The 23,085-nt window shown below is 53.7% G+C and overlaps 2 protein-coding genes across 2 annotated transcripts; one reads left to right on the top strand and one right to left on the bottom strand.

The window, feature by feature from the left end:
- Positions 1-1,881: 1,881 nt before the first annotated feature.
- SPOUT1 (SPOUT domain containing methyltransferase 1) lies at positions 1,882-10,149 on the top strand. Its single transcript, XM_008006021.3, has 12 exons — positions 1,882-1,988; positions 2,569-2,614; positions 2,862-2,984; positions 4,789-4,948; positions 5,353-5,442; positions 5,549-5,598; positions 5,831-5,961; positions 6,925-6,997; positions 7,105-7,203; positions 8,037-8,139; positions 8,315-8,462; positions 9,385-10,149. Exons 1-12 carry the CDS (start codon positions 1,953-1,955, stop codon positions 9,451-9,453), a joined length of 1,128 nt encoding a protein of 375 aa, XP_008004212.3. The 5' UTR covers positions 1,882-1,952; the 3' UTR covers positions 9,454-10,149.
- Positions 9,537-13,540, bottom strand: ENDOG (endonuclease G). The gene is made up of 3 exons (XM_008006018.3): positions 12,761-13,540; positions 11,081-11,190; positions 9,537-9,888 (listed from the first exon to the last, which is right to left on the bottom strand). Exons 1-3 carry the CDS (start codon positions 13,265-13,267, stop codon positions 9,606-9,608), a joined length of 900 nt encoding a protein of 299 aa, XP_008004209.1. The 5' UTR covers positions 13,268-13,540; the 3' UTR covers positions 9,537-9,605.
- Between the last annotated feature and the right edge of the window lie 9,545 nt (positions 13,541-23,085).

Here is a 23,085-nt window from a genome sequence, read left to right as displayed (position 1 = left end):
TTGCCTCTGGTCCTTAGTAAAGAATTCCTAAAATCCTTGGAGTTTCTGGAAGATAGGCATGTCGTGTTAGTCACATGGAATCCCTCTGCACTGTGTGATTACGGGGTCAGAACTTTTAGCCCATCGGGCCCCCTCCATCTCTGCCTCCAGGGAGGTTCGAGGGACTAGACTTTGAGCCCAATCACATGGTCTGTGTCTTTTTGTTAATCGTTTTTTGGGGGGGATTTTTGTGTTAGTTTTTTCACATGGCCAATGTCTTAGTCATGCCTACAAAATAAACCTGTCAAAAATCACAACAAATTTATTATAAGATCTAAGTTCGAGACCGGGCACGGTGGCTCACACCTGTAATTCCAGCACTTTGGGAGGCCGAGACAGGTGGATCATGTGAGGTTGGGAGTTCAAGACCAGCCTGACCAACATGGAGAATCCCGTCTCTACTAAAAATACAAAAATTATCCGGACTTGGTAGCAGGCGCCTGTAATCCCAGCTGCTTGGGAGCTTGAGGGAAGAGAATTGCTTGAACCCGGGAGGCAGAGGTTGCAGTAAGCAGAGATCATGTCACCGCACTTCAGCCTGAGCAACAGTGAGACTAGATCTCAAAAAATAAAAGGCATTAATGGCTCATGTCTATAATCTCAGCACTTTGGGAAGCCAAGTTGAGAGGATTGCTTGAACCCTGGAATTTGAGACCAGCCCTGGCAACATAGTGAGACACTGTACAAAAAGAAAAAAAAAAAAATTAGTCGGGCATGGTGACTCACACTTGCAGTCCCAACTAATATAGTCTGTTAATTAAAAGAGGCTGGGCGCGGTGGCTCATTCCTATAATCCCAGCACTTTGGGAAGCCAAGGTGAGCGGATCACCTGAGGTCAAGGGTTGGAGACTAGCCTGACCAACATGGAGAAACTCCGTCTCTACTAAAAGTACAAAATTAGCCAGGTGTGGTGGCGCATGCCTGTGATCCCAGCTACTCAGGAGGCTTAAGGCAGGAGAATCGCTTGAACCCAGGAGTCAGAGGTTTCCGTGAGCCGAGATCACGCCATTGCACTCCAGCCTGGGCAACAAGAGCGAAACTCTCAAAAAAAAACAAAAAAAGAGGCCAGGTGCGGTGACTCACTCCCGTAATTCCAGCCCTTTAGGACGCCGAGGCGGGCGGATCACTTGAGGTCAGGAGTTCAACCAGGTTGGTCAACATGGGGTCAACATCAACCCCATCTCTACTAAAAACACACAAAAAATTAGCTGGGCATGGTGGCACGCTCCTGTAATCTCAGCTACTTGAAAGGCTGAGGCAGGAGAGTTGCTTGAACCCAGGAGGTGGAGGTTACAGTGAGCCGAGATCACGCCATTGCACTCCAGCCTGGGCAGTGAAGCGAGACTCTGTCTCAAAAAAAGGAAGAGCACATGAACGAATCTACTAGAAACCTGGATTAAATTATTATCCAGGTTTTATTATCCTCATTTTCAGCTCCGAATCACACTGCAGCTCAAGGCCCCGGGGTCCCCATGTATAAAGCGTTACAGGAGCTAGGCATGATGGTGCGCACCTGTGGTTCCAGCTACTCCAGAGGCTAAGGTGGGAGGATCCCTTCAGCCCAGGAGCTCAAGTCTGCAGTGAGCTAGAATCGCGCCACTGCACTCCAGCCTCGGCAACAGAGCGAGACCCTGTCTCAAAAAAAAATTTTTTTTAACAAATAAACTATTCAGAAATCTGAGTGTTGTATTTGTCCCAACTCAGAGCCATCCAAAATTCTGGCCAGTACCCATGATGCCGCCCATTTGGACACCTATTCCCCCCAACCTACACCAGCCCGCGTACTGCTGCTGTCTGGCGCCCAGGCCACGCCCCCGGGCGACATTGGCTTTCCGATTGGACAACTTAATGGAGGTGTGGCCGGAAGAGGCGAGTCTCATTGGCAGAGGCGTGACCGACGGTGTGTGCGCAACATGGCGGAGCGCAGGAGGAAGCGGCCGTGCGGCCCGGTAAGTGCGGGCGGCGGGACCCCGCGCAGGGCAGTACGGTGGAGGCGTGAGGACCAGTGGCGTGCGGACCTCCGCCGGGGCCGGGCCGCGCCTCCTGCTGCCTGCTTCCCGCTGATCCCAGGCCGGAAGCCCCCGAAGGTACGGCGTGAGCCGCAGCAGGATGGGAACAGCGCCCGTGTCCTCTCCGGAACCCCCCTGCGGCTCCCTGGCCCCCGCTGGATTACGGAGGCGGGATCCTGCTCTCAATCCTGAATCCGGTGCCCTTTCGTGGCTTATGTCTTCTGATTTCCAGGGCGACTGTGGGCAGCCCTGTCCCCTGAGACTCAGTTTTCTCCTCTGTTCTGTGGGAACTCATTCAACAGTTTCTTGAGCGCTTTCTGTGTGCCAGGCTGGGCCCCAGGCGCTGGGGATACAGCGGGTCCCTGCCCTCCAGACGCTTTCTGGGGCAGCAGTTTGCAGAGGTTCCTTGGCTTCCTTGCCCCCGCCGTGTGGAGGGGCTGGCTGTGGTGCAGCAAACGGACCCCCTCCAGGTGTGACCATCAGCCTCACACTCATAATCCTCCTACCACTCCTTCTCCAGGGTGAACACGGCCAAAGGATTGAGTGGCGAAAATGGAAGCAACAGAGTAAGTAAGGGTGGGGGTAAGAGTATCTTCCCATAGACCACTCCACCACTGCTCAAACCCTGGAGAAAGACACCAACTTTGTTCCCTCTGGGTCCTGCAGCACCCAAAGTGGGGAGGCAGGGGCCGGGAGCCCTGGGAAGGCTCCCTTGCTGCCCTCTGGCTGCTCACCCAGTAGCTCTCCATAGTCCGGGCTGACCCAATGAGTGGGAACTATCTCCTCGGCCAACTGGGATGTTCTTTTATCCAGAGAAAGAGGAGAAAAAGAAATGGAAGGATCTCAAGCTGATGAAAAAACTGGAGCGGCAGCGGGCACAGGAGGAACAGGCAAAGCACCAGGAAGACGAGGAGGCAGCAGCAGAGGAGGACCGCGGTGAGCTGGGGTCATGGGGAAGGCCACAGGTTGTGGCCCACAGTAGTTGTCCTGCAGGCAGAGCAGATCTGGAAGGGCCCTTACAGACCAGTAGGTCCAAACATCTTGTCCTGATGGAGAAGCTGAGGCCCAGAGAAGGGAGGGAGCCAACAAACTAAGTTCTGACCTCCTGCTTAGGTAAATTTCAAGCCTATGGAAGGTAAGCCTCATCTCTCTTTTTTTATTTGAGATGGAGTCTTGCTCTGTTGCCCAGGCTGGAGTGCAGTGGCACCATCTCCTCTCACTGCAACCTCCATTGCCCAAGTTCAAGCAATTCTCCTCCCTCAGCCCCCCGAGTAGTTGGGATTACAGGCGTGTGCCACCACACCTGGCTAATTTTCGTATTTTTTAGTAGAGATGTGGTTGCACCATGTTGGCCAGGCTGGTCTTGAACTCTTGACCTCAGGTGATCCACCCAATTCACCTCCCAAAGTGCCGGGATTACAGGCGTGAGCCACCGTGCCCAGCCTAAGCCTCATATCTCTTAGACCTCTAGAACTTCGTGATCTTCCTGATTTTTTGACTTTTTTACTGAGCATTTTCTGTGGGCTTTAATTTCATTTTTCATTTATTTTGATTTCATAATAAAAATGACAGATCATGCCTGTAATCCAGCATCTTGGGACGCCGAGGCGGGCAGATCACGAGGTCAGGAGATCGAGACCATGGTGAAACCCCGTCTCTACTAAAAATACAAAAAATCAGCCAGGCGAGGTGGCAGGCGCCTGTAGTCCCAGCTACTAGGGAGGCTGAGGCAGGAGAATGGCGTGAACCCAGGAGGCGGAGCTTGCAGTGAGCCGAGATCACGCCACTGCACTCCAGCCTGCCTGACAGAGCAAGACTCTGTCTCAATAATAATAATAATAACAGAAAACTACAAAGAGGAAAGGAACAATCCCAGCAAACATTGTAGCAAAAGTTTGTCCAAACAATTATATCTACTTATCCTTGCCTTGCATAGCAAAGTATAGATACAATGTTACAACAGTGAAACCCTGTGATCTATGTGCTGCCTGGGATTTTTTGTTTGAGACCGTCTCCCTCTGTTGCCCAGGCTGGAGTTCGGTGGTGCGATCTCGGCTCACTGCAATCTCCATCTCCCAGTTCAGTCGATTCTTCTGCCCTAGCCTCCGGCGTAGCTGGGATTACAGGCATGCGCCACCATGCCACTAATTTTTCTATTTTTAGTAGAGACAGGGTTTCGCCATGTTGGCCAGGCTGGTCTTGAACTCCTGACCTCAGGTGATCCACCCGCCTCAGCCTCCCAAAGTGCTGGGATCACAGGCATGAGCCACCTTTTGTGTGACCTTGGGCCATGTATTTGACTTCCCGGGGCTGAAGGTTCCTGGTCTATAAATGGGGATAATGGCAGTATCCTCACTAAGGATCAGGTTAATGGCTATCGGGTTAATGTGCACACACTAAAGGCTTATTAGATATCAGCTTTCATTTTATCCCCATTTGATAGCTGGAGAACTGAGGCACTAAGTGGGAGAGCCAGGATATGAACTTAGGCCATTGCTCCTAACTGCTCCACAGCCTCGCCCAGCGGTCTGCCCTGTTCAGAGGAGCCATGGAGATTGCTGCGTCCATTTTCCTCCTGGGAGACTGAGGCCCAGAGAGGGGAGTTGGATCTATTTTGCTTATCTCAAAATTCCTCCCACTTGGGAAATTCTCAAACCATGGGCGCTGGGGACAGAGAAAGAGAGGAAGGTGGGGGGCCCTTGCCTCTCAGGCTGACTGGGAACACCCCTCCCCTGCTCAGGGCGGCCCTACACACTGAGCGTAGCCCTGCCAGGCTCCATCCTGGACAATGCTCAGTCGCCGGAGCTTCGCACCTACTTGGCCGGTCAGATTGCCAGAGCCTGTGCCATCTTCTGTGTGGATGAGATCGTGGTGTTTGATGAGGAGGGCCAGGATGCCAAGTGAGGGGCCATCCCACAGGGTGCCAGGGCTCAGGGAGAGGGAGGGGCTGCCGGGATGGGCCGAGGCTTCACCCTGCCCCTGTCCACATGCCTGGCTCTTCCCTCGTGTCCTGCGTGAAATACTCCTTCTGTAATCCTTAGGGGGTAGAGTTGCCAGGTGGGGGTGATGACTGCAGAGGTGGGATTGGGAGCCAGAAGGTCTAAACCCGTATCTCAGCTGTCACCCAGGCTGGAGTGCATGCAGTGGCATGGTCATGGCTCACTGCAGCCTCTACTTCCTGCGCTCAGGTGATCCTCCCACCTCAGCCTCCTGAGCAGCTGGGATTATAGGCATGCACTTGTAGAGAGGAGTTCTTGAAGGGGCCACAGCTAGATCCTGAGCCCCCGTCTCTCTCTCTCGCCAGGACCGTGGAGGGGGAATTCACAGGAGTTGGGAAGAAGGGGCAGGCGTGCGTACAGCTGGCCCGGATCCTGCAGTACCTGGAGTGTCCACAGTAAGGGGGTCACTGCCCTGAGCATGAGGGAGGGGTGTGTCAAAGTGGAGGCCAGGGAGGAGACAGCTTCCCCTGGGACCATCCTGAGGTCAGCATTCTTTCCTAGGTACCTGAGGAAGGCGTTCTTCCCCAAGCACCAGGATCTACAGTTTGCAGGTAACACTGTGTGGGCCCGCCCCCCATTTCCCCTGGATTGTGCCACAGACACTGAGAGACCACCCAGGCCTACCCTGCACTGTCCAGGTGGGAAAGCAGGCCCGGGAGAGCAAGACCTGTGCCTGACGCCAAGACGCAGGTCTGTGGCAGAGCCGGGACTCTGCTCCAGGGTCCCCACTGCACCCTGTGTGCCCTAGCACTTCCTAGACTCCTCCCGGCCCTGCCTCCGCAGGGCTCCTGAACCCCTTGGACAGCCCCCACCACATGCGTCAGGACGAGGAATCCGAGTTCCGAGAGGGCATCGTGGTGGATCGGCCCACCCGGCCAGGCCACGGCTCCTTTGTCAACTGTGGCATGAAAAAGGTAGGAATAGAAAGGTGGGCTGGGACACAGCTCCAGGACACACCCTAGCGATGGAGCGCAAGCAGATGGATGTTGGGGGGAGTCCTGGAGCTGCCCCAAATCCCTCACTGATGCAAATTTGGGCCAGAGAATTACGCAAAATGGGGCTCAATAGATAAAGCCAAGAATGAATTTACTGTTGCTTAAAAAGCAAATCAACAGCAGACAGTCCTCATGCTACAAACAAAACCCTGCAGGAACAAGTTGAAAGTCACTCTGGAGCTGCTCCCGTGTGGCACAGAGCCAAGCTGGGACGAGGGCATTAATTTGCTACCTCTTTACCCTCAAGTCTTCTCAAATCAAAGGCAGAAACCTTTACATGTGTGGAGTCCCCTCCCATCAGAAAGCACAACTCGGGCTCAGTGGCTCACGCCTGTAATCCCAACACTTTGGGACACTGAGGCAGGCGGATCATTTGAGGTCAGGAGTTTGAGACCAACTTGGCCAATATGGGGAAACCCCGTCTCTACTAGAAGTATAAAAATGAGCCAGGTGTGGTGGCACACGTCCGTAATCCCAGCTACTCGGGAGGCTGAGGCAGGAGATTCACTTGAACCCAGGAGACAAGAGTTTACATTGAGCTGAGATCGCGCCACTGCACTCCAGCCTGGGTGACAGAGCCAGACTCCAACTCAAAAAAAAAAAGTGGCATAGCTACCAAAATGTAGAAAACTGGGTTTCATGTACTTCTTCTACCTTGTGCCATGAGCGCCCCAAAGGTGCGTGTTTGGCCAGTGACCTGTGTTTTGCACAAATGGTCTCTTGTGAGCAGGTTCAGCTGGTGCCAGGGGTGGAGGGTGATAGGTTGACCTGGACCCCTTGGTCCCTTGCTAGCCCCAGGGCTCCCCTGGTGGCATCTGGAAGAGCCGTGGCCCCTGCTGACCTTGAGAGGAATGGCACCCATTTCTTCTGGCTTCTCCCCAGGAAGTGAAGATTGACAAGAACCTGGAGCCTGGGCTTCGGGTGACTGTGCGACTGAACCAGCAGCAGCTCCCAGGTATCTGGAAGGTTCTCCAGCCCCTGGGTTGGCCAGACGAGCTCCAGGGTTCAGCCACCGCCCTCCATTCCCTCACCCCATCTTTACAGACTCTGTTACCCCTCCAGAATGCAAGACCTACCGTGGCAAAGTGGTGTCATCACAGGACCCTCGCACCAAAGCTGGTCTCTACTGGGGCTACACCGTCCGACTGGCTTCCTGCCTCAGTAAGGACAGAGCTCACTTCTCTGAATATCCATCCATCCCTTTGGGAGGTAGCCAGGAGCCTTGCCTGACCCAAATATCAGACTAAGGTTTTTGTCCTATCAACTTGCTGTGTGTCCTTGGGCAAGTCCTTTCCCTTCTCTGGGCCTTGTTCCCCCTGGATGTACTGCCTGGGATGCTGTTAAGGACTACTGAGCCAAAGTGTCATCATTGATCAATAGTGTTTCTGTAGAGTTGCGAATGGAGGCAAAAGGGCCAGAGAAGTCAGAGGCCCACTTCATGCTCTTGGTGCCTCTTCCTATCCAGTCTCTGCCCTGTTCCCCAGCCAAGCACAGGCTTGGTGTCCGCCCTGCTCAGTCCTTGACTTCCCAGGAACAGCTCTACCCACCCCTGCCTCGGTACACACACACCCCTACCTCAGTACACACACACACACAGAGCTCTACCCACCCACCCCTACCTTAGTACACACACACACACACACACACACACACACACACCTCTTCCCACCCACCCCTGCCTCAGTACACACACACACACACACACACAGCTCTTCCCACCCACCCCTGCCTCAGTACACACACACCCCTACCTCAGTACACACACACACAGAGCTCTTCCCACCCACCCCTGCCTCAGTACACACACACCCCTACCTCAGTACACACACACACACAGAGCTCTTCCCACCCACCCCTGCCTCAGTACACACACACACACACACACACACACACACACAGCTCTTCCCACCCACCCCTGCCTCAGTACACACACACATACCCAGAGCTGTGGCTTGTGGGGAGCAGGACCCGCACTGAGTTGGCCCCACCCCCAGGTGCTGTGTTTGCTGAGGCCCCCTTCCAGGACGGGTATGACCTGACCATCGGGACGTCAGAGCGTGGCTCGGATGTGGCCTCTGCCCACCTGCCCAGCTTCAGGTGTGTACCTCCTGGGGCCGGGACCAGGGCAGGAGGAATGTGGCCAGGAACCTGCCTGGTGGGTGAAGCTGCACAGACGGGCCCCTGCTGTCTGGGGTATGGGGGGACACGTCTGGGTGCTGTGCTGGGTGGGGCCTTGATGACCACTCAAGTCACCCCCTCTTACATGTGCCAGGCATGCTCTTGTGGTGTTCGGGGGCCTCCAGGGGCTGGAAGCTGGAGTGGATGCTGACCCCAACCTGGAGGTGGCTGAACCCAGTGTCCTCTTTGACCTGTACGTCAATACCTGCCCTGGCCAGGGTAGCCGCACCATCCGGACGGAGGTGAGCCCGCCTGCCTCCCCGACCGCCAGCCGCTGGGGCCTTGGGATCTGTCCGAGGGGCGGTTGCCACTCTTGCCCTGTCACCCACCCTTGCCCATGGTGGCCTTGTCTGGAGGTGGTCCTCTCATCCCCTCTTGGCCTCTTGCCACAGCGATGGGACATGAGTGTAGCTGAGAGTCAACCATGGGTGCTAGTGCCCGTCCTGTGCTCCCAGGCAGGTGACCCAGAGGGCCCTGCCCACCCCTGCTCCGGGCCTCTGGTTCCTTAGCTGTGCGCTCAGTGATCTCCCAGAGCCCTGGTTCTGCTCCTTCCTTGTGTATGACCATGGTGGGCACAGCAGCTCTCCTCTTGGGGTCTCACTTGCATCTGTCCCACGGGGGAAGCCACGTGCAGCTGGAACCTTCGTCCTGGGCCTCATGGAACCACTTTTGGAGTCAGGCGTAACACGCTGTGCTACAGGAACTGCTGGCGAGGCTGCTACTCCCCCAGTCTCGCAGGGCTGACAGCCCTGTCTACCCATCCCTAAGGCCTTGCCCAAGCCAAGCACTCTGAGCCTGATAGCCACACCCCCCAGCCAGAACCCTGGCTCCCCCGCTTCCCATCCCTGTGTGAGGGCTGAGAACTTCTTGCCCACCTCCTTGCCCTCCCCTGGTCCTGGGAGGTGGGCATTGTTACCTTTACCCCCATTTTACAGAAGAGGAGCCTGAGGTCCTCTTCTCAGGCTCAGAAGAGGAAGCTATGTGGTCCTCCAGGTGGCAAGTGTGCAGTGTGAACCCGGGCCTGTCATTAACCTCACCAGGCTCTGCTAAGGACAGGGGACCCCAGTGAGCTGGGTCTTGGGCAGCCAGGCACTGAAGACAGGCTAGGAGTGGGGGCACCCGCTAGCCTCCCAGTCCCCAGCCCAATCCACACTTCTCTTCCAGGAAGCCATCCTCATCTCCCTGGCCGCCCTGCAGCCTGGCCTCACCCAGGCCGGTGCCCAGCACCCCTGAAAGTTCTAAGGGGCCCAGGACATCAGTGAAGCAGCAGTGAAACCAGGGGCTCTGCAGGTCACTTGGGACGGACGCCGCCAGACTTGTCTCCAAAAATCACCACCTTTAATGCTCCCCAGCCTGCACACACCCAGCCTTGCTGGGCTCCACCCTCACTTACTGCCCGCCGTGATGGCCTTGAGGCTGCCTGCCCGCGCCAGAATGTTTGGCACAAAGAGCAGCCCCGAGGCCCGCTCAATGCTCTCGATGGGCACCAGGAAGCGCTCCAGTGGGATGGCCTCGTCCACAGGTGCGTTGGGCATCACGTAGGAGCGGAGCTCAATTTGCCCGCCTGCGGCCTCCAGGATCAGCACCTTGAAGAAGTGTGTGGGCACTGCCACGTGGTTTTTGCCGATGACCTGGTACTTCACATAGGATTTCCCATCAGCCTCTGTCCTGTAGGCAGACCCAGGCACACGTGGGCAGGAGGCCTGGATGAACCCAAGGCCGCCTCTTCAAGGAAGCCTTCCCTGATCTGTCCTTTAACTTCTGTCAGCCTGCAGGGCCACTCCCTCACTGTGAGACTTCCGTAGCCCGCCTGGCTCCTCCTTGAGGCTGGAACTCTCTCCAGGGTGGAGGTTAACTCTTTCCGTCTGTTTTCCTTATGCCCAACACTGGGTCAGGCACAGTGGGCGACAATAAATGCCGCTAGAAGAATTGAGCCTTCTGAACATTCACATTCGTCTGGGGGGAGACTTAACAACTGTCCGTCTCTCCCCACGGAGGTGAGCACCAAGTGGGCAAGGACTATGACAGGTGATGTCCCAGTGCCAGCATGGGTGCCAGGACACTGGACGGGGGCTTCCCCTCAGCAGAGTCTCCTCCCTTGCCCCGGGCCCTAGGAGGCACCTGCTAATGAAATTTGATCAGTGCCCCAACCACCGCCTGTGGGCCAGGCCCTGGGGAAGCATGTGACATCAACTAAGAGGTCGCAGTTTTTACAGTGGGGGACACAGGTCCTTTGCCCACAGCACCAAGGAACTAGGGGATAAGGCAGGCCTGGACTCCATCCCGAGCCTGTGGATTCCAAAGTGAGCTGCTCAGCTCCACATGTTGCCTCTCAGTGCCAGCCCTCTGCAGGCCAGATAAACCACGGAGCATGCCCAGAGGTGCTCCGTTGCTTCCATCTGAGAGGCAGGGCTGCAGAGGGGCAAGAGTGGAGGCCCCGGGTCAGGCAGATCTAGGTTCAAACTCCTGAGAAGGGTGGAGGAAAGTGCTCCAAGCAGAGCAGAGACTGAAGGTGGGAGAGCTTGGTGCACCGGGGACTGCAGGGGTTTCCGTATGGGCAGAACAGGATCGGTTGGGCATGCCAAGAGGTGACAGCAGGGAGAAGCGGGGGCACATTCAGGGCCTGCTGCTGCCCATGGGTAGAGGAGAGATGGTCAGGGGTACCCGACAGGTCTGTAGCTGTGGAAGTGGAATGAGGGGACCCGAGGCAGGAAAGCTGACAGGCTTGCCAAGAAACCAGATGAGTAGGGAACTGGTATTGACCCAGAGCCCGGGGCGAGCCTGGCCCTGTGAGTGGCAGTAGGGGCCCCGGGTGAGTGGGAGGTTCTGCCGCCCCCCGGCCCCCTGGTTTCCACCTTACCTGGGCAGGAAGAGTGGCCCTGTGCAGACATAGACGTTTTGGTAGCTGCGGGTCAAGCTGCGGCTGTATTTCTCCAGGTTGTTCCAGGCATTCTGGTTGAGGTGGGGGACCTGGCGGGAGAGGTAGGGCTTAGCAGAACTGTGGCTGGCACCCTTCCTCCTCTATCAGAGGGCTGCCCCAGGCCCCGAGGGGATGGACACGCTTAGAGATGTCCAGTGAGAGACAAGCATGAGGAAACTGAGACTCAAGGAATGCAAGTCACTCTCTGAAACCACATGGAGTCAGGCAGGGCTGACAAGTGTTAGCCATGGCCCTCTGTCCCTTCCACGGCCCGGGTGTCAAAGTCTTTTCTCAGCTCCCAAGAGCCGAATGAAGGAAGGAACATGTCTCCACCTTTCAGAGAGAAGGACTGAGACCTATCCCCAGCCCTACCCAGGGGCTCATGGGAAGACCAGCCCTTCCAACCACCAACCCGTTCCTTTTCCCAGTATGAGCCACAGGAAGAGCCTAGAGGGAATGTCATGAATCGACCTCCATCCTGAGCTCTCCAGGCCTCGGACAATGGATAGTGGGTAGGGGGCTGTGCTCCCAGAAGGAAGCTGGGTCAGAGGCTGGTGCCCCATGGGCTCCACCCAGAGCCCCATGGCAGTCTCCATCCTTTGGTGCCAGGACCTGCTGGGAACAGGCTGAGAGGGCGGTTGGCCCAGTGCACAGTGCCTGGCACTAACAGCCTGACCATGGGTCAGGTGTCTGCCTTGAAACTGCCCAAAGGCAGACAGGGTAGGACGATGTCTGGAGGCTCACGGTTTTATAAGCCAGGGGTCCCCAACCCCTGGGCCACGGACTGGTACCAGAACTGGGCCACACAGCAGGAGGTGAGCACAAGGCCAGCAAGGGAAGCTTCATCTGTATTTACAGCCACTCCCCATTGATCGCATGGCAGCCTGAGCTCCACCTCTTGTCAGATCAGTGGCAGCTGGAGATTCTCATAGGCGCTGGAACCCTAAGGTGAACCGAGCATGTGAGGAGGTCGCGCACTTCTTTTGAAAACCTAATGCCTGATCTGTCATTATCGCCCATCACCTCCAGATAGAACTGGAATAGACTGGAGGAAAACAAGCTCAGGGCTCCCATGGATCCTACATTACCGTGAGATGTATATTTCACTATGTATTACAATGTAATAATAATAAAGTGTACAATAAATGTAATGCACTTGAATCATTCTGAAACCCGCCCTCACCCACCAAGCCGTGGAAAACCTGTCTTCCACGAAACCTGACCCTGGTGCCCAAAACGTTGGGCGCTGAGGTTCTACAACAGACAGCCTGCCTTCTTCTGCTGTGTGACACTGTGACCATCACTTTGCCTCTGTGAGCCTCAGCGCCTCATCACTACCGCAGGACGAAGGTGAATAACGGTATCATCCCCATTTTTTTAGACGAGAAAGCGACGCTCAGGGAGGTGCCCAGGGTTCGCAGTTGAAGCTCAAGCCCTGGTCGGCCTGCAGAGCCTGTGCCTGGAGCCCAGTGCTCCTCCCTCCCGTCACGGGATGTCACTGCGATGCCTGACCGGGGGCGCGTTGGGCGGCTGCCCCGTTCTGCAGAGGAACAAACCGAGGCCCCGAGAGGCCAGGCGCCCGCCCCGCATTCCGCGACCGGCCCGGGGCGCGGGCGCTACCTGGGGCGCGACGTTGCTCAGGTAGAACGTGTCGTCCATGGCCTTCTGGCTCCAGCGGTGGTTGGCGGCTGCGGCCAGGTGACCGCGGTCGAAGCCGCTGCCGCGGTAGTCGGCGTTGGTGGCACGGTGGTACGCGTGCACCGAGTCGTCCTCGTGGAAGTCGCATGTTCGTCGGTCGCCGTCGCCGCGGAGACGCTCGGGTCGCAGCTGCTCCACCACCCAGAGCGCGCCGCGGGTGCGCGGGTCGTAGCAGAGCACGTACGACTCGCGGCTCTTGAGCTGCGCCAGCCCTGGCAGCCCGTACTTGGCCAGCTCGCCCGGGCCGCGGCCCGCCGGTCCCCCGGGCACGGCTGGCAACTCAGCGGCCGCCGCCACGGGCAGCACCGGCAGCCGGCCCAGCAGCCCCGGCGCCGCCCGCGCGTCCTCCCGCCGCCGCCGCCAGCCCTCGGCGGCCGCGCCCAGCCCCGCGCCCAACGCCAGGGTCAGGCCGGCCCGCAGCGCCCGCATGGCTGGGGAGTGACCTCCGGCGGGCGACCCGCGAGGCTCTTAAAGGAGCCGCGCCGTGGGATCCAATGAAGGGACGGGGCTGCTGGGGCCGCGGACGATAGCGTGACCTCCCTTCCACTCACAAACGCTCCCAAGGGGTTGAGAATCGGAACCCACAGGGGAGAAGCAGACCCCAAGCGGGTGTCCCCTGCGCCCTTTCTTTGCGCAGTTAAGACGCCGGCATGAGGGGCGTGCCACCGTCGCCTCAGCTCGCGATTGGCCACCATGCTGCCTCGCTCCGCACCCACCTAGCAGGCCCCCTGCCGGTCGTGGGGTGGGGCGGCACCCTCTTCTCTGCGCCTGCGCAGGGAGCTCCTGCTTAATAAGCTCCGCGGAGGGGTCAAGCACGTTGAGCGCTTTTATTGTCACGGGTTAGTCTCACCTGAGCTCCTAATTCTCAGAGCAAGCACAGGGCCCCAGGTATATCCGGCCCCAGGCTATGCTCCATGACACCATAAAATAAGCCCCGCAATTCCACCAGATCGGCAAAGGATTTTTTGTTGTTGTTGTTGAGACGGAGTTTTGCTCTTGTCGCCCAGGCCCGAGTGCAATGGCGCGATCTCGGCGCACTGCAACCTCCGCCTCCCGGGTTCAAGCGATTCTCCTGCCTCAGACTCCCAAGTAGCTGGGATTACAGGCATGCGCCACCACGTCCGGCTAATTTTGTGTTTTTAGTAGAGACGGGGTTTCTCCATGTTGGTCAGGCTGGTCTCAAACTCCCGACCTCAGGTGATCCGCCCGCTCGTCCTCCCAAAGTGCTGGGATTACAGGCGTGAGCCACCGCACCCGGCCCAGATTGGCAAAGGTTTTAATTAACACCGGCGTGAGGACAAGGATGCAGGCGGCTGATGCTGGCTGCTGGCTGGAACAGAAACCTGGGACGAAGATTCCAAAAAGCAGCTTGACAGTACAAGAGAAGCCTTAAAAAGGTTCATCCCGTTCAACCCGCCCAGAGGGCTGAGCTGGGGAAATCTCGGGAATGCAAGGATCTCGAACGCAAATATTCACCAGAGTATTACACTGCCGGCAGGAATAAGCAAAATATTCAGAAATATGGACTGATTAAGGATTTTTTTTTTTTTTTTTTTTTTTTCCCGAAACGGAGTCTCACTCTGTTGCCCAGGCTGGAGTGCAATGGCACGATCTTGGCTCACTGCAACCTCTGCCTCCCAGGTTTTCAAGTGATTCTCCTGCTTCAGCCTCTCAAGTAGCCGGGATTACAGGTGCGCACCACCACGCCCAGCTAATTTTGTTTTTTCTTTTTGAGACGGAGTCTCGCTCTTGTCGCCCAGGCTGGAGTGCAGTGGCGTGATCTCGGCTCACTGCAACCTCCACCCCCTGGGTTCAAGCGATTCTCGTGACTCGGCCTCCCGAGTAGCTGGGACTACAGGACTACAGGCGTGTGCCACCACGCCCAGCTAATTTTGTATTTTTAGTAGAGAATGGTCTCAAACTCCTGACCTCGTGATCCACCCGCCTCGGCCTCCCAAAGTGCTGGGATTATAGGCATGAGCCACCTCACCCAGCCACTCTTACCATTTTTTTTTTTTTCCTTTAAGGAAAATAAAGTCTTGTGCTGTCACCCACAGGGAGTGCAGTGGCAAGATCACAGTTCACTGCAGCGTTGACCTCCTGAACTCAAGCCATCCTCCTGCCTCAGCCTCCCGAGTAGCTAGGACCACAGACACATATCATGATGCCTGGCTAATTTTTAAATTTTTTGTAATGATGGGGTCTCGCTATGGTGTCCAGGCTGGTCTTGAACTCCTGGCCTCCAGTGATCCTCATGCCTTGGCCTCCCAAAGTTACAGGCATGAGCCACTATGCCCTCCTGAGGTCAGGAGTTTGAGACCAGGCTGGCCAACATGGCGAAACCCTGTCTCTACTAAAAATACAAAAATTAGCTGGGCATAGTGGAGCATGCCTGTAATCCCACCTACTGGGGGCTAAGGCAGGAGAGTCATTTGAACCTGGGAGGCGGAGATTGCAGTGAGCTGAGATCATGCCACTGCACTCCAGCCTGGGCAACAGAGTGAGACTCTGCTTCAAAAAAAACCACATGAGATGGGGTCTTGCTTTGTTGCCCAGGCTGTTCTTGACCTCCTGGGATCAAGTGATCTGTGGGCCTCCTGAGTAAATGGGCTATGGTGTATCACCATACTACTTTTAGCAATTTTGAATTTTGAAATATACATTAACTATAGTGACCATACTATAGTGGTTTTTTTGTTTGTTTGTTTTTTTTGGGGTATCTTTGAGACAGAGTTTTGCTTGTTTCCCAGGCTGGAGTGCAATGGCGTGATCTCAGCTCACCACAACCTCCGCCTCCCGGGTTCAAGTGATTCTCCCGCGTCAGCTCCCGAGTAGCTGGGATTATAGGCATGCACCACCATCCCCGGCTAATTTTTTGTATTTTTAGTAGAGATGGGGTTTCTTCATGTTGGTCAGGCTGGTCTCGAACTCCTGACCTCAGATGATCCGCCCACGTCGGCCTCCCAAACTGCTGGGATTACAGGCGTGAGCCACTGTGCCCCGCCATACCATGCTGTAGTTCTAAAAAAAAATTCCTGGGTCAGGTGTGGTGGCTCAGGCCTGTAATCATAGCCCTTTTGGAGGCCAAGGTGGGAGTATTGCTTGAACAAAGGAGTTCAAGATCAGCCTGGGCAACATAGCAAGACCCCCATCTCAAATTTAAAAAAAGAATTCCTCCTGTCTAGCTGAAACTGTACCCTATGACCAACATTTCCCCATTCCCCACCGCCCCAACTCCCACCAGTCCCCAGACTCTGGTACCATCATTCTACTCTCCACTTCTATGAGTTTAGATTCCAAATATAAGTGAAATCATGTCGTGTTTGTCTTTCTGTGCCTGGCTTATTTCATCTACCGTAACATTCTCTAGGTTCTTCCATGTTGTCACAAATCTGGTGTTTTTTTTTGTTTTTGTTTTGTTTTTTGAGGCTGAGTCTCACACTGTCCCCTGGGCTGGAGTGCAATGGCACAATCTTGGCTCATTACAACCTCCCCCTCCCAGGTTCACGCGATTCTCCTGCCTTAGCCTCCCGAGTAGCTGGGATTACAGGTGCATACCACCACACCTGGCTAATTTTTTGTATTTTTAGTAGAGATGGGGTTTCACTATGTTGGTCAGACTGGTCCTGAACTCCTGACCTTGTGAGCTGCCTGGCTCGTCCTCCAAAAGTGCTGGGATTACAGGCGTTAGCCACCGCACCCGGCCTTGTCTTTTTTTTTTTTCCTTTGAGACAGAGTCTCGCTCTGTTGCCCAGGCTGGAGTGCAGTGGCATGATCTCGGCTCACTGCAAGCTCCGCCTCCTGGGTTTACGCCATTCTCCTGCCTCAGCCTCCCAAGTAGCTGGGAGTACAGGGGTCCACCACCTCGCCTGGCTAGTTTTTTTGTATTTTTTAGTAGAGACAGGGTTTTGCCGTGTTAGTCAGGATGGTCTCGATCTCCTGACCTCCTGATCCGCCCGTCTCGGCCTCCCAAAGTGCTGGGATTACAGGCTTGAGCCATCGCGCCCGGCCCTTGTCTCTTTTTTATAAGCCACTCTGACAGGTGTGAGGTGGTATCTCATATTAGTTTTAATTTGCATTTCCCAGATGATCCATGCGTTGTTCAGCATTTTTTCAGATCGTTGCCAGACATTTGTATGTCTTATGTCTCTTTTTTTTTTTTTTTTTTTTTTTTGAGACAGAGTCTGGCTCTGTCACCAGGCTGGAGTGCTTTGGCTCGATCTCGGCTCACTGCAACATCCGCCTCCTGGGTTCAAGCACACGCCACCATGCCCAACTAATTTTTGTATCTTTAGTAGAGACGGGGTTTCACCATGTTGGCCAGGATGGTCTTGATCTCTTGACCTCACAATTCGCCTGCCTCAGCCGTCCAAAGTGCTGTATGTCTTCTTTTGAGAAATATCTATTCAGGTCCTTTGCCCGTTGTTTAAATCACATTGTTTTCTTGCCATTGAGATGTTTGTTTTTGTTTTTGTTTAGACGGAGTCCTGCTCTGTCACCCAGGCTGTAGTGCAGTGGCACGATCTCGGCTCACTGCAACCTCCGCCTTCCAGGTTCAAGCGATTCTTCTGCCTCAGCCTCCCAGGTAGCTGGGATTACAGGTGCCCACCACCATTCCTGGCTAATATTTTTGTATTTTTATTAGAGACTGGGTTTCACTATATTGGCCAGGCTGGTCTTAAACTCCTGACCTCAGGTGATCCACCCACCTTAGCCTCCCAAACTGCTGGAATTACAGGCATGAGCCACCACACCCAGCCGCTACTGAGATGTTTTAAGTCCTTATATATCTTGGATATTAACGCCTTATCAGATGTATGGTTTACAAATATAATCATGCATCACGTAAAGATATGTAATCCCAGCTACTCTGGGATGCTGAGGCATGAGAATTCCTTGTACCCCAGAGGCTGAGGTTGCAGTGAGCTGAGATCATGCCACTGCACTCCAGCCTGGGTGACAGAGTGAGACTCCATCTCAAAAAAAAAAAAAAAAGTAGGCCAGGCTCAGTGGCTCACACCTGTAATCCAAGCACTTTGGGAGGCCGAGGCAGGCGGATCATGATGTCAGGAGTTCAAGACCAGCCTGGCCAACATGGTGAAACACTGTGTATACTAAAAATACAAAAAATTAGCCGGGCGTGTTGGCATGAACCTGTAATCTCAGCTACTGGGGAGGCTGAAGCAGGAGAATTGCTTGAACCCAGGAGGCAGAGGTTGCCGTGAGCCGAGGTAGTGTCACTGCACTCCAGCGTGGGTGACAGAGTGAGACTCGTCTCAAAAAAAAAAAAAAAAAAAAAAAAAGTAATGATAACAAAAAATAAAGAATGGAACCCCTATCTGTATAAAGCACTTACCATGAATGGAACTTCTGGGACAGGAAGTTGCTCTGCGTGGGTCGCTGAGGAGTGAATGTCAAGGCCCAGGACAGTCTACTGTACGCGACTGTAGACTTTATCAACACTGTATATTTAGGCTACACTAAATTTATTTGAAATACTTCTTTCTTCAATAATAAACCTTGGCTTACTGTAAATTTTTACTTTACAAATTTTTATTTATGTATTTATTTGAGACAGTCTCACTCTGTTGCCCAGGCCAGAGTACAGTGGCACAATCTCGGCTCACTGCAACCTCCGCCTCTCAGGTTCAAGCAAGTCTCCTGTCTCAGTCTCCCGAGTAGCTAGGATTACAGGTGCCTGCCACCACACCCAGCGAATTTTTGTATTTTTATTTTATTTATTTATTTTATATATTTTTTGAGACGGAGTCTTGCTCTGTCGCCAAGCTGAAGTACAGTGGTGCCATCTCTGATCACTGAAATCTCCGCCTCCCGGGTTCAAGTACTTCTCCTGCCTCAGCCTCCCTAGTAACTGGGATTATAGGCACACGTCACCACGCACCCAGCTAACTTTTGTATTTTTAGTAGAGATGGGGTTTCATCATGTTGGCCAGGATGGTCTTGATCTCCTGACCTCCTGATCCGCCTGCCTCAGCCTCCCAAAGTGCTGGGATTACAGGCGTGAGCCACCGTGCCTGGCCTAATTTTTAATTTTTTAAATGTTTTAATTTTTTTTTTTTTTTTTTTTTTTTGAGACGGAGTCTTGCTCTGTCGCCCAGGCTGGAGTGCAGTGGCGCGATCTTGGCTCCCTGCAAGCTCCGCCTCCCGGGTTCTTGCCATTCTCCTGCCTCAGCCTCCCGAGTAGCTGGAACTACAGGCGTCCGCCATCTCGCCCGGCTAATTTTTTGTATTTTCAGTAGAGACGGGGTTTCACCGTGTTAGCCAGGATGGTCTCGATCTCCTGACCTCGTGATCCACCCGCCTCGGCCTCCCAAAGTGCTGGGATTACAGGCGTGAGCCACCGCACCCGGCAATGTTTTAATTTTTTAAAACTTTTGGACTCTTTTGTAGTAACAGCTTAAAACACAAATACAGCTGGGTGCGGTGGCTCATGCCTGTAATCCCAGCACTTTGGGAGGCTGAGGCGGACGGATCACCTAAGGTCAGAAGTTCAAGACCTACCTGGTCAACATGGTGAAACCCTCATCTCTGCTAAAATTCCAAAAAGAATTATCTGGGTGTGGTGGCGGGCACCTATAATCCCAGCTACTCGGGAGGCTGAGGCAGGAGAATCGCTTGACCCTGGGAGGTGGATGTTGCAATGAGCCGAGGTCGCGCCATTGTACTCCAGCCTGGCAACAAGAGTAAAACTCTGTCTCCAAAAAAAAAAAAAAAAAAATTAAATTAGAAAATAAAATACAAAAGTTAGGCCGGGTGTGGTGGCTCATGCCTGTAATCCCAACACTTTGGGAGGCCGAGGAGGGTGGATCACCTGAGGTCAGGAGTTCAAGACCAACCTGGCTAACATGGTAAAACCCTGTTTCTATTAAAAACAAACAAACAAACAAAAACCTAAAAAATTAGCTGGGGGTGGTGTCATGTGCTTCCCAACTACTCTGGAGGCTGAGGCAGGAGAATTGCTTGAACCCGGGAGCCAGAGGTTACAGTGAGCCGAGATCACGACATTGTACTCTAGCTAGGGCAACAAGAGTGAAACTCCGTCTCAAAAATAAATAAATAAAAGTTAGCCAGGCATGGTGGCATTAAGTTTGTAGTCCCAGCTACTTGGGAGATTGAGGCACGAGAATCACTTGAACCCAGGAGGCAGAGGTTGCAGTGAGCCAAGATGGCACCACTGCATCAAGCCTGGGCGACACAGCGAGATGCTGTCTCAAAAACAACAACTCAAAAAACAACAACAACAACAACCCCACAAACACAGCATGGCACAGTGGCTCGTGCCTATAATCCCAACTCTGGGAGGCCAAGACAGGAGGATTGTTTGAGCCCAGGAGTTCTGAGACCAGTCTGGGCAATGCAAAGATACCCTGTCTCTACAAAATATAAAAACCTAGCTGGGCGTGGTGATGTGTGCCTGTGGTCCCAGCTACTCGAGAGGCTAAGGAGGGAGGATCACCAGAGCCTGGGAATTCAAGGCTGCAGTGAGCCATCATCGTGCCACTGCACTCCAGCCTCAGTGACAGAGTAAGAACCTGTTTCAAAAAAAAAAAAAAAAAGATAATCAATTCACCCCCAAATGCCTCGGTTCATTTCTGGGCTCCTCTGTTCTGTTCCTTTGGTCAGTGTGTCTATTTTACACCAGTATCATACTGTTCTGGTTACTAAACCTTTTTGTTTTTGTGTTTTTTCTTTTGACACGGAGTTTCACTCTTGTTGCCCAGGCTGGAGTGCAATGGCATGATTTTGGCTCACCGAAACTTCAGCCTCCCAGGTTCAAGTGATTCTCCTGCCTAAGCCTCCCAAGTAGCTGGGATTACAGGCATGCGCCACCACGCCCGGCTAATTTTTGTATTTTTAGTAGAGACGGGGCTTCACCATGTTGGTCAGGCTGGTCTCGATCTCTTGACTTCATGATCCGCCCACCTCGGCCTCCCAAAGTGCTGGGATTACAGGCAAGAGCCACTGCACCCAGCCCTAAATATTTTGAGGAGGTACTTACAGTGAATGAGATTTTCTCTTTCTTGTCTTTTTTTTCTGACTTTTTATTTCTGCTTTTTTCTTGATTTTTCAGATAGTTTAAGTTAAGCATTTTTCAGAAATGCTACTTATTTTTGTTTGTTGATTTTGTTTCTTACCACTTTAGTTCTAACAGCTTTTTGGTGTTAGAGTCTTTAGGGTTTTCTAATACAAGATCATGTTGCTGGCAAAGAGAGACTATTTTACTTCTTCCTTTCCTATTTGGATGCTTTTTCTTTCTCTTGCTTAACCGGTCTGGCTAGTACTTCCAGTACTATGTTGAATGAAAGTAGAGAGTGGGCATCCTCATCTTGTTCCTTTTTTTTTTTTTTTTTGGAGACAGAGTCTCACTCTGTCTCCCAGGCTGGAGTGCAGTGGCACGGAGCTCCGCTCACTGTAAACTCCGCCTCCTGGGTTCACGCCATTCTCCTGCTTCAGCCTCCTGAGTAGCTGGGACTACAGGCGCCCGCCACCACGCCCAGCTAGTTTTTTTGTATTTTTAGTAGAGACAGGGTTTCACCGTGTTAGCCAGGATGCTCTCCATCTCCTGATCTCCTGATCCGCCCGCCTCGGCCTCCCAACGTCCTGGGATTACAGGCGTGAGCCACCGCACCCGGCCTTGTTCCTCATCTTAAAGGAAAAACTTCTCCCCGTTGAGTTGTGGCCATACCATAGATAGTTGTTACTGTTATATGTTATACCATATATGTTGAAGTACATTCCTTCTTTGCTTAATTTGAGTTTTTATCATGAAAAGATGTTGAATTTTGTCAAATGCTTTTTCTACAGATAATGGGATGGTACTTTTGTTTGTTTTTTTGAGGGTCTCACTCTGTTGCCCAGACGAGTGCTGTGGTGCAATCTTGCCTCACTGCAACCTCTGCCTCCCAAGCTCAAGTGATTCTCCTGCCTCAGCCTCCTGAGTAGCTGGGATTACAGGCACGTGCCACCATACCCGGCTAATTTTTGTATTTTTAGTAGAGATGGGGTTTTACCATGTTGGCCAGGCTGACCTACAACTCCTGATCTCAAATGATCCACGAGCCTCGGCCTCCTAGAGTGCTGGCATTACAGGTGTGAGCCACCGTGCCCGGCCTAAGTTTTTTTAATCTAAAAAATAACTGATGGCCGGGCACGGTGAGTCACGCCTGTAATCCCAGCATTTTGGGTAGCTAAGGCAGGCCAGGAGTTGGAGACCAGCCTGTCCAACATGGGAAAATCCTGTCTCTACTAAAAATACAAAAATTAGCCAGGCGAGGTGGCACACACTTGTAATCCCAGCTACTTGGGAGGCTGAGGTGGGAGAATTATTTGAACACAGGAGGTGAATTCCAGCCTGGGTGAGAGTGAGACGCCATCTTAAAAAAAAAAAAAAAAACACGGCTGGGCGCGGTGGCTCAAGCCTGTAATCCCAGCACTTTGGGAGGTCGAGACGGGCGGATCACGAGGTCTGGAGATCGAGACCATCCTGGCTAACACGGTGAAACCCAGTCTCTACTAAAACAATACAAAAAACTAGCCGGGCGAGGTGGCGGGCGCCTGTAGTCCCAGCTACTCGGGAGGCTGAGGCAGGAGAATGGCGTAAACCCGGGAGGCGGAGCTTGCAGTGAGCTGAGATCCGGGCACTGCACTCCAGCCTGGGCGACACAGCGAGACTCCGTCTCAAAAAAAAAAAAAAACAAAAAAACCAAAAAACACTCACGCCTGTAATCCCAGCACTTTGGGAGGCCAAGGCGGGCGGATCACAAGGTCAGGAGATCGAGACCATTCTGGCTAATACGGTGAAACCCTGTCTCTACTAAAAAATACAAAAAAAACTAGCCGGGCGAGGTGGCGGACGCCTATAGTCCCAGCTACTTGGGAGGCTGAGGCAGGAGAATGGCTGAACCCGGAAGACGGAGCTTGCAGTGAGCTGAGATCTGGCCACTGCACTCCAGCCTGGGCAACAGAGTGGGACTCTGTCTCAAAAAAAAAAAAAAAAAAAAAAGAGGGCTGGGCGTGGTGGCTCACTCCTGTAATCCTAGCACTTTGGGAGGCTGAGGTGGACGGATCACAAGGTCAGGAGTTTGAGACCAGCCTGGCCAACATGGTGAAACCCCGTCTCTACTAAAAATACAAATTAGCCTGGCATGGTGGCGGGCGCCTGTAATCCCAACTACTTGGGAGGCTGCGGAAGGAGAATCGCTTGAACCCAGGTGGCAGAGGTTGTA

The sequence above is a fragment of the Chlorocebus sabaeus genome, chromosome 12, assembly GCF_047675955.1.
Source record: "Chlorocebus sabaeus isolate Y175 chromosome 12, mChlSab1.0.hap1, whole genome shotgun sequence".
Lineage (NCBI taxonomy): Eukaryota > Metazoa > Chordata > Mammalia > Primates > Cercopithecidae > Chlorocebus > Chlorocebus sabaeus.
This window is presented reverse-complemented; position numbering and strand designations above follow the sequence as displayed.

What these genes read in the sequence shown, in the direction of transcription:
- SPOUT1 (XM_008006021.3), top strand. Translation starts at nt 1,953, where the DNA reads ATGGCGGAGCGCAGGAGGAAGCGGCCGTGCGGCCCG. An exon ending in GCGAAAATGGAAGCAACAGA is followed by an intron (nt 2,615 to 2,861) that starts GTAAGTAAGGGT and finishes TCTTTTATCCAG; the next exon opens with AGAAAGAGGAGAAAAAGAAA. An exon ending in GCCGCACCATCCGGACGGAG is followed by an intron (nt 8,463 to 9,384) that starts GTGAGCCCGCCT and finishes CTTCTCTTCCAG; the next exon opens with GAAGCCATCCTCATCTCCCT.
- ENDOG (XM_008006018.3), bottom strand. Translation starts at nt 13,267, where the DNA reads ATGCGGGCGCTGCGGGCCGGCCTGACCCTGGCGTTGGGCGCGGGGCTG. An exon ending in TGAGCAACGTCGCGCCCCAG is followed by an intron (nt 11,191 to 12,760) that starts GTAGCGCCCGCG and finishes CTCTCCCGCCAG; the next exon opens with GTCCCCCACCTCAACCAGAA. An exon ending in GGGCCACTCTTCCTGCCCAG is followed by an intron (nt 9,889 to 11,080) that starts GTAAGGTGGAAA and finishes GTCTGCCTACAG; the next exon opens with GACAGAGGCTGATGGGAAAT.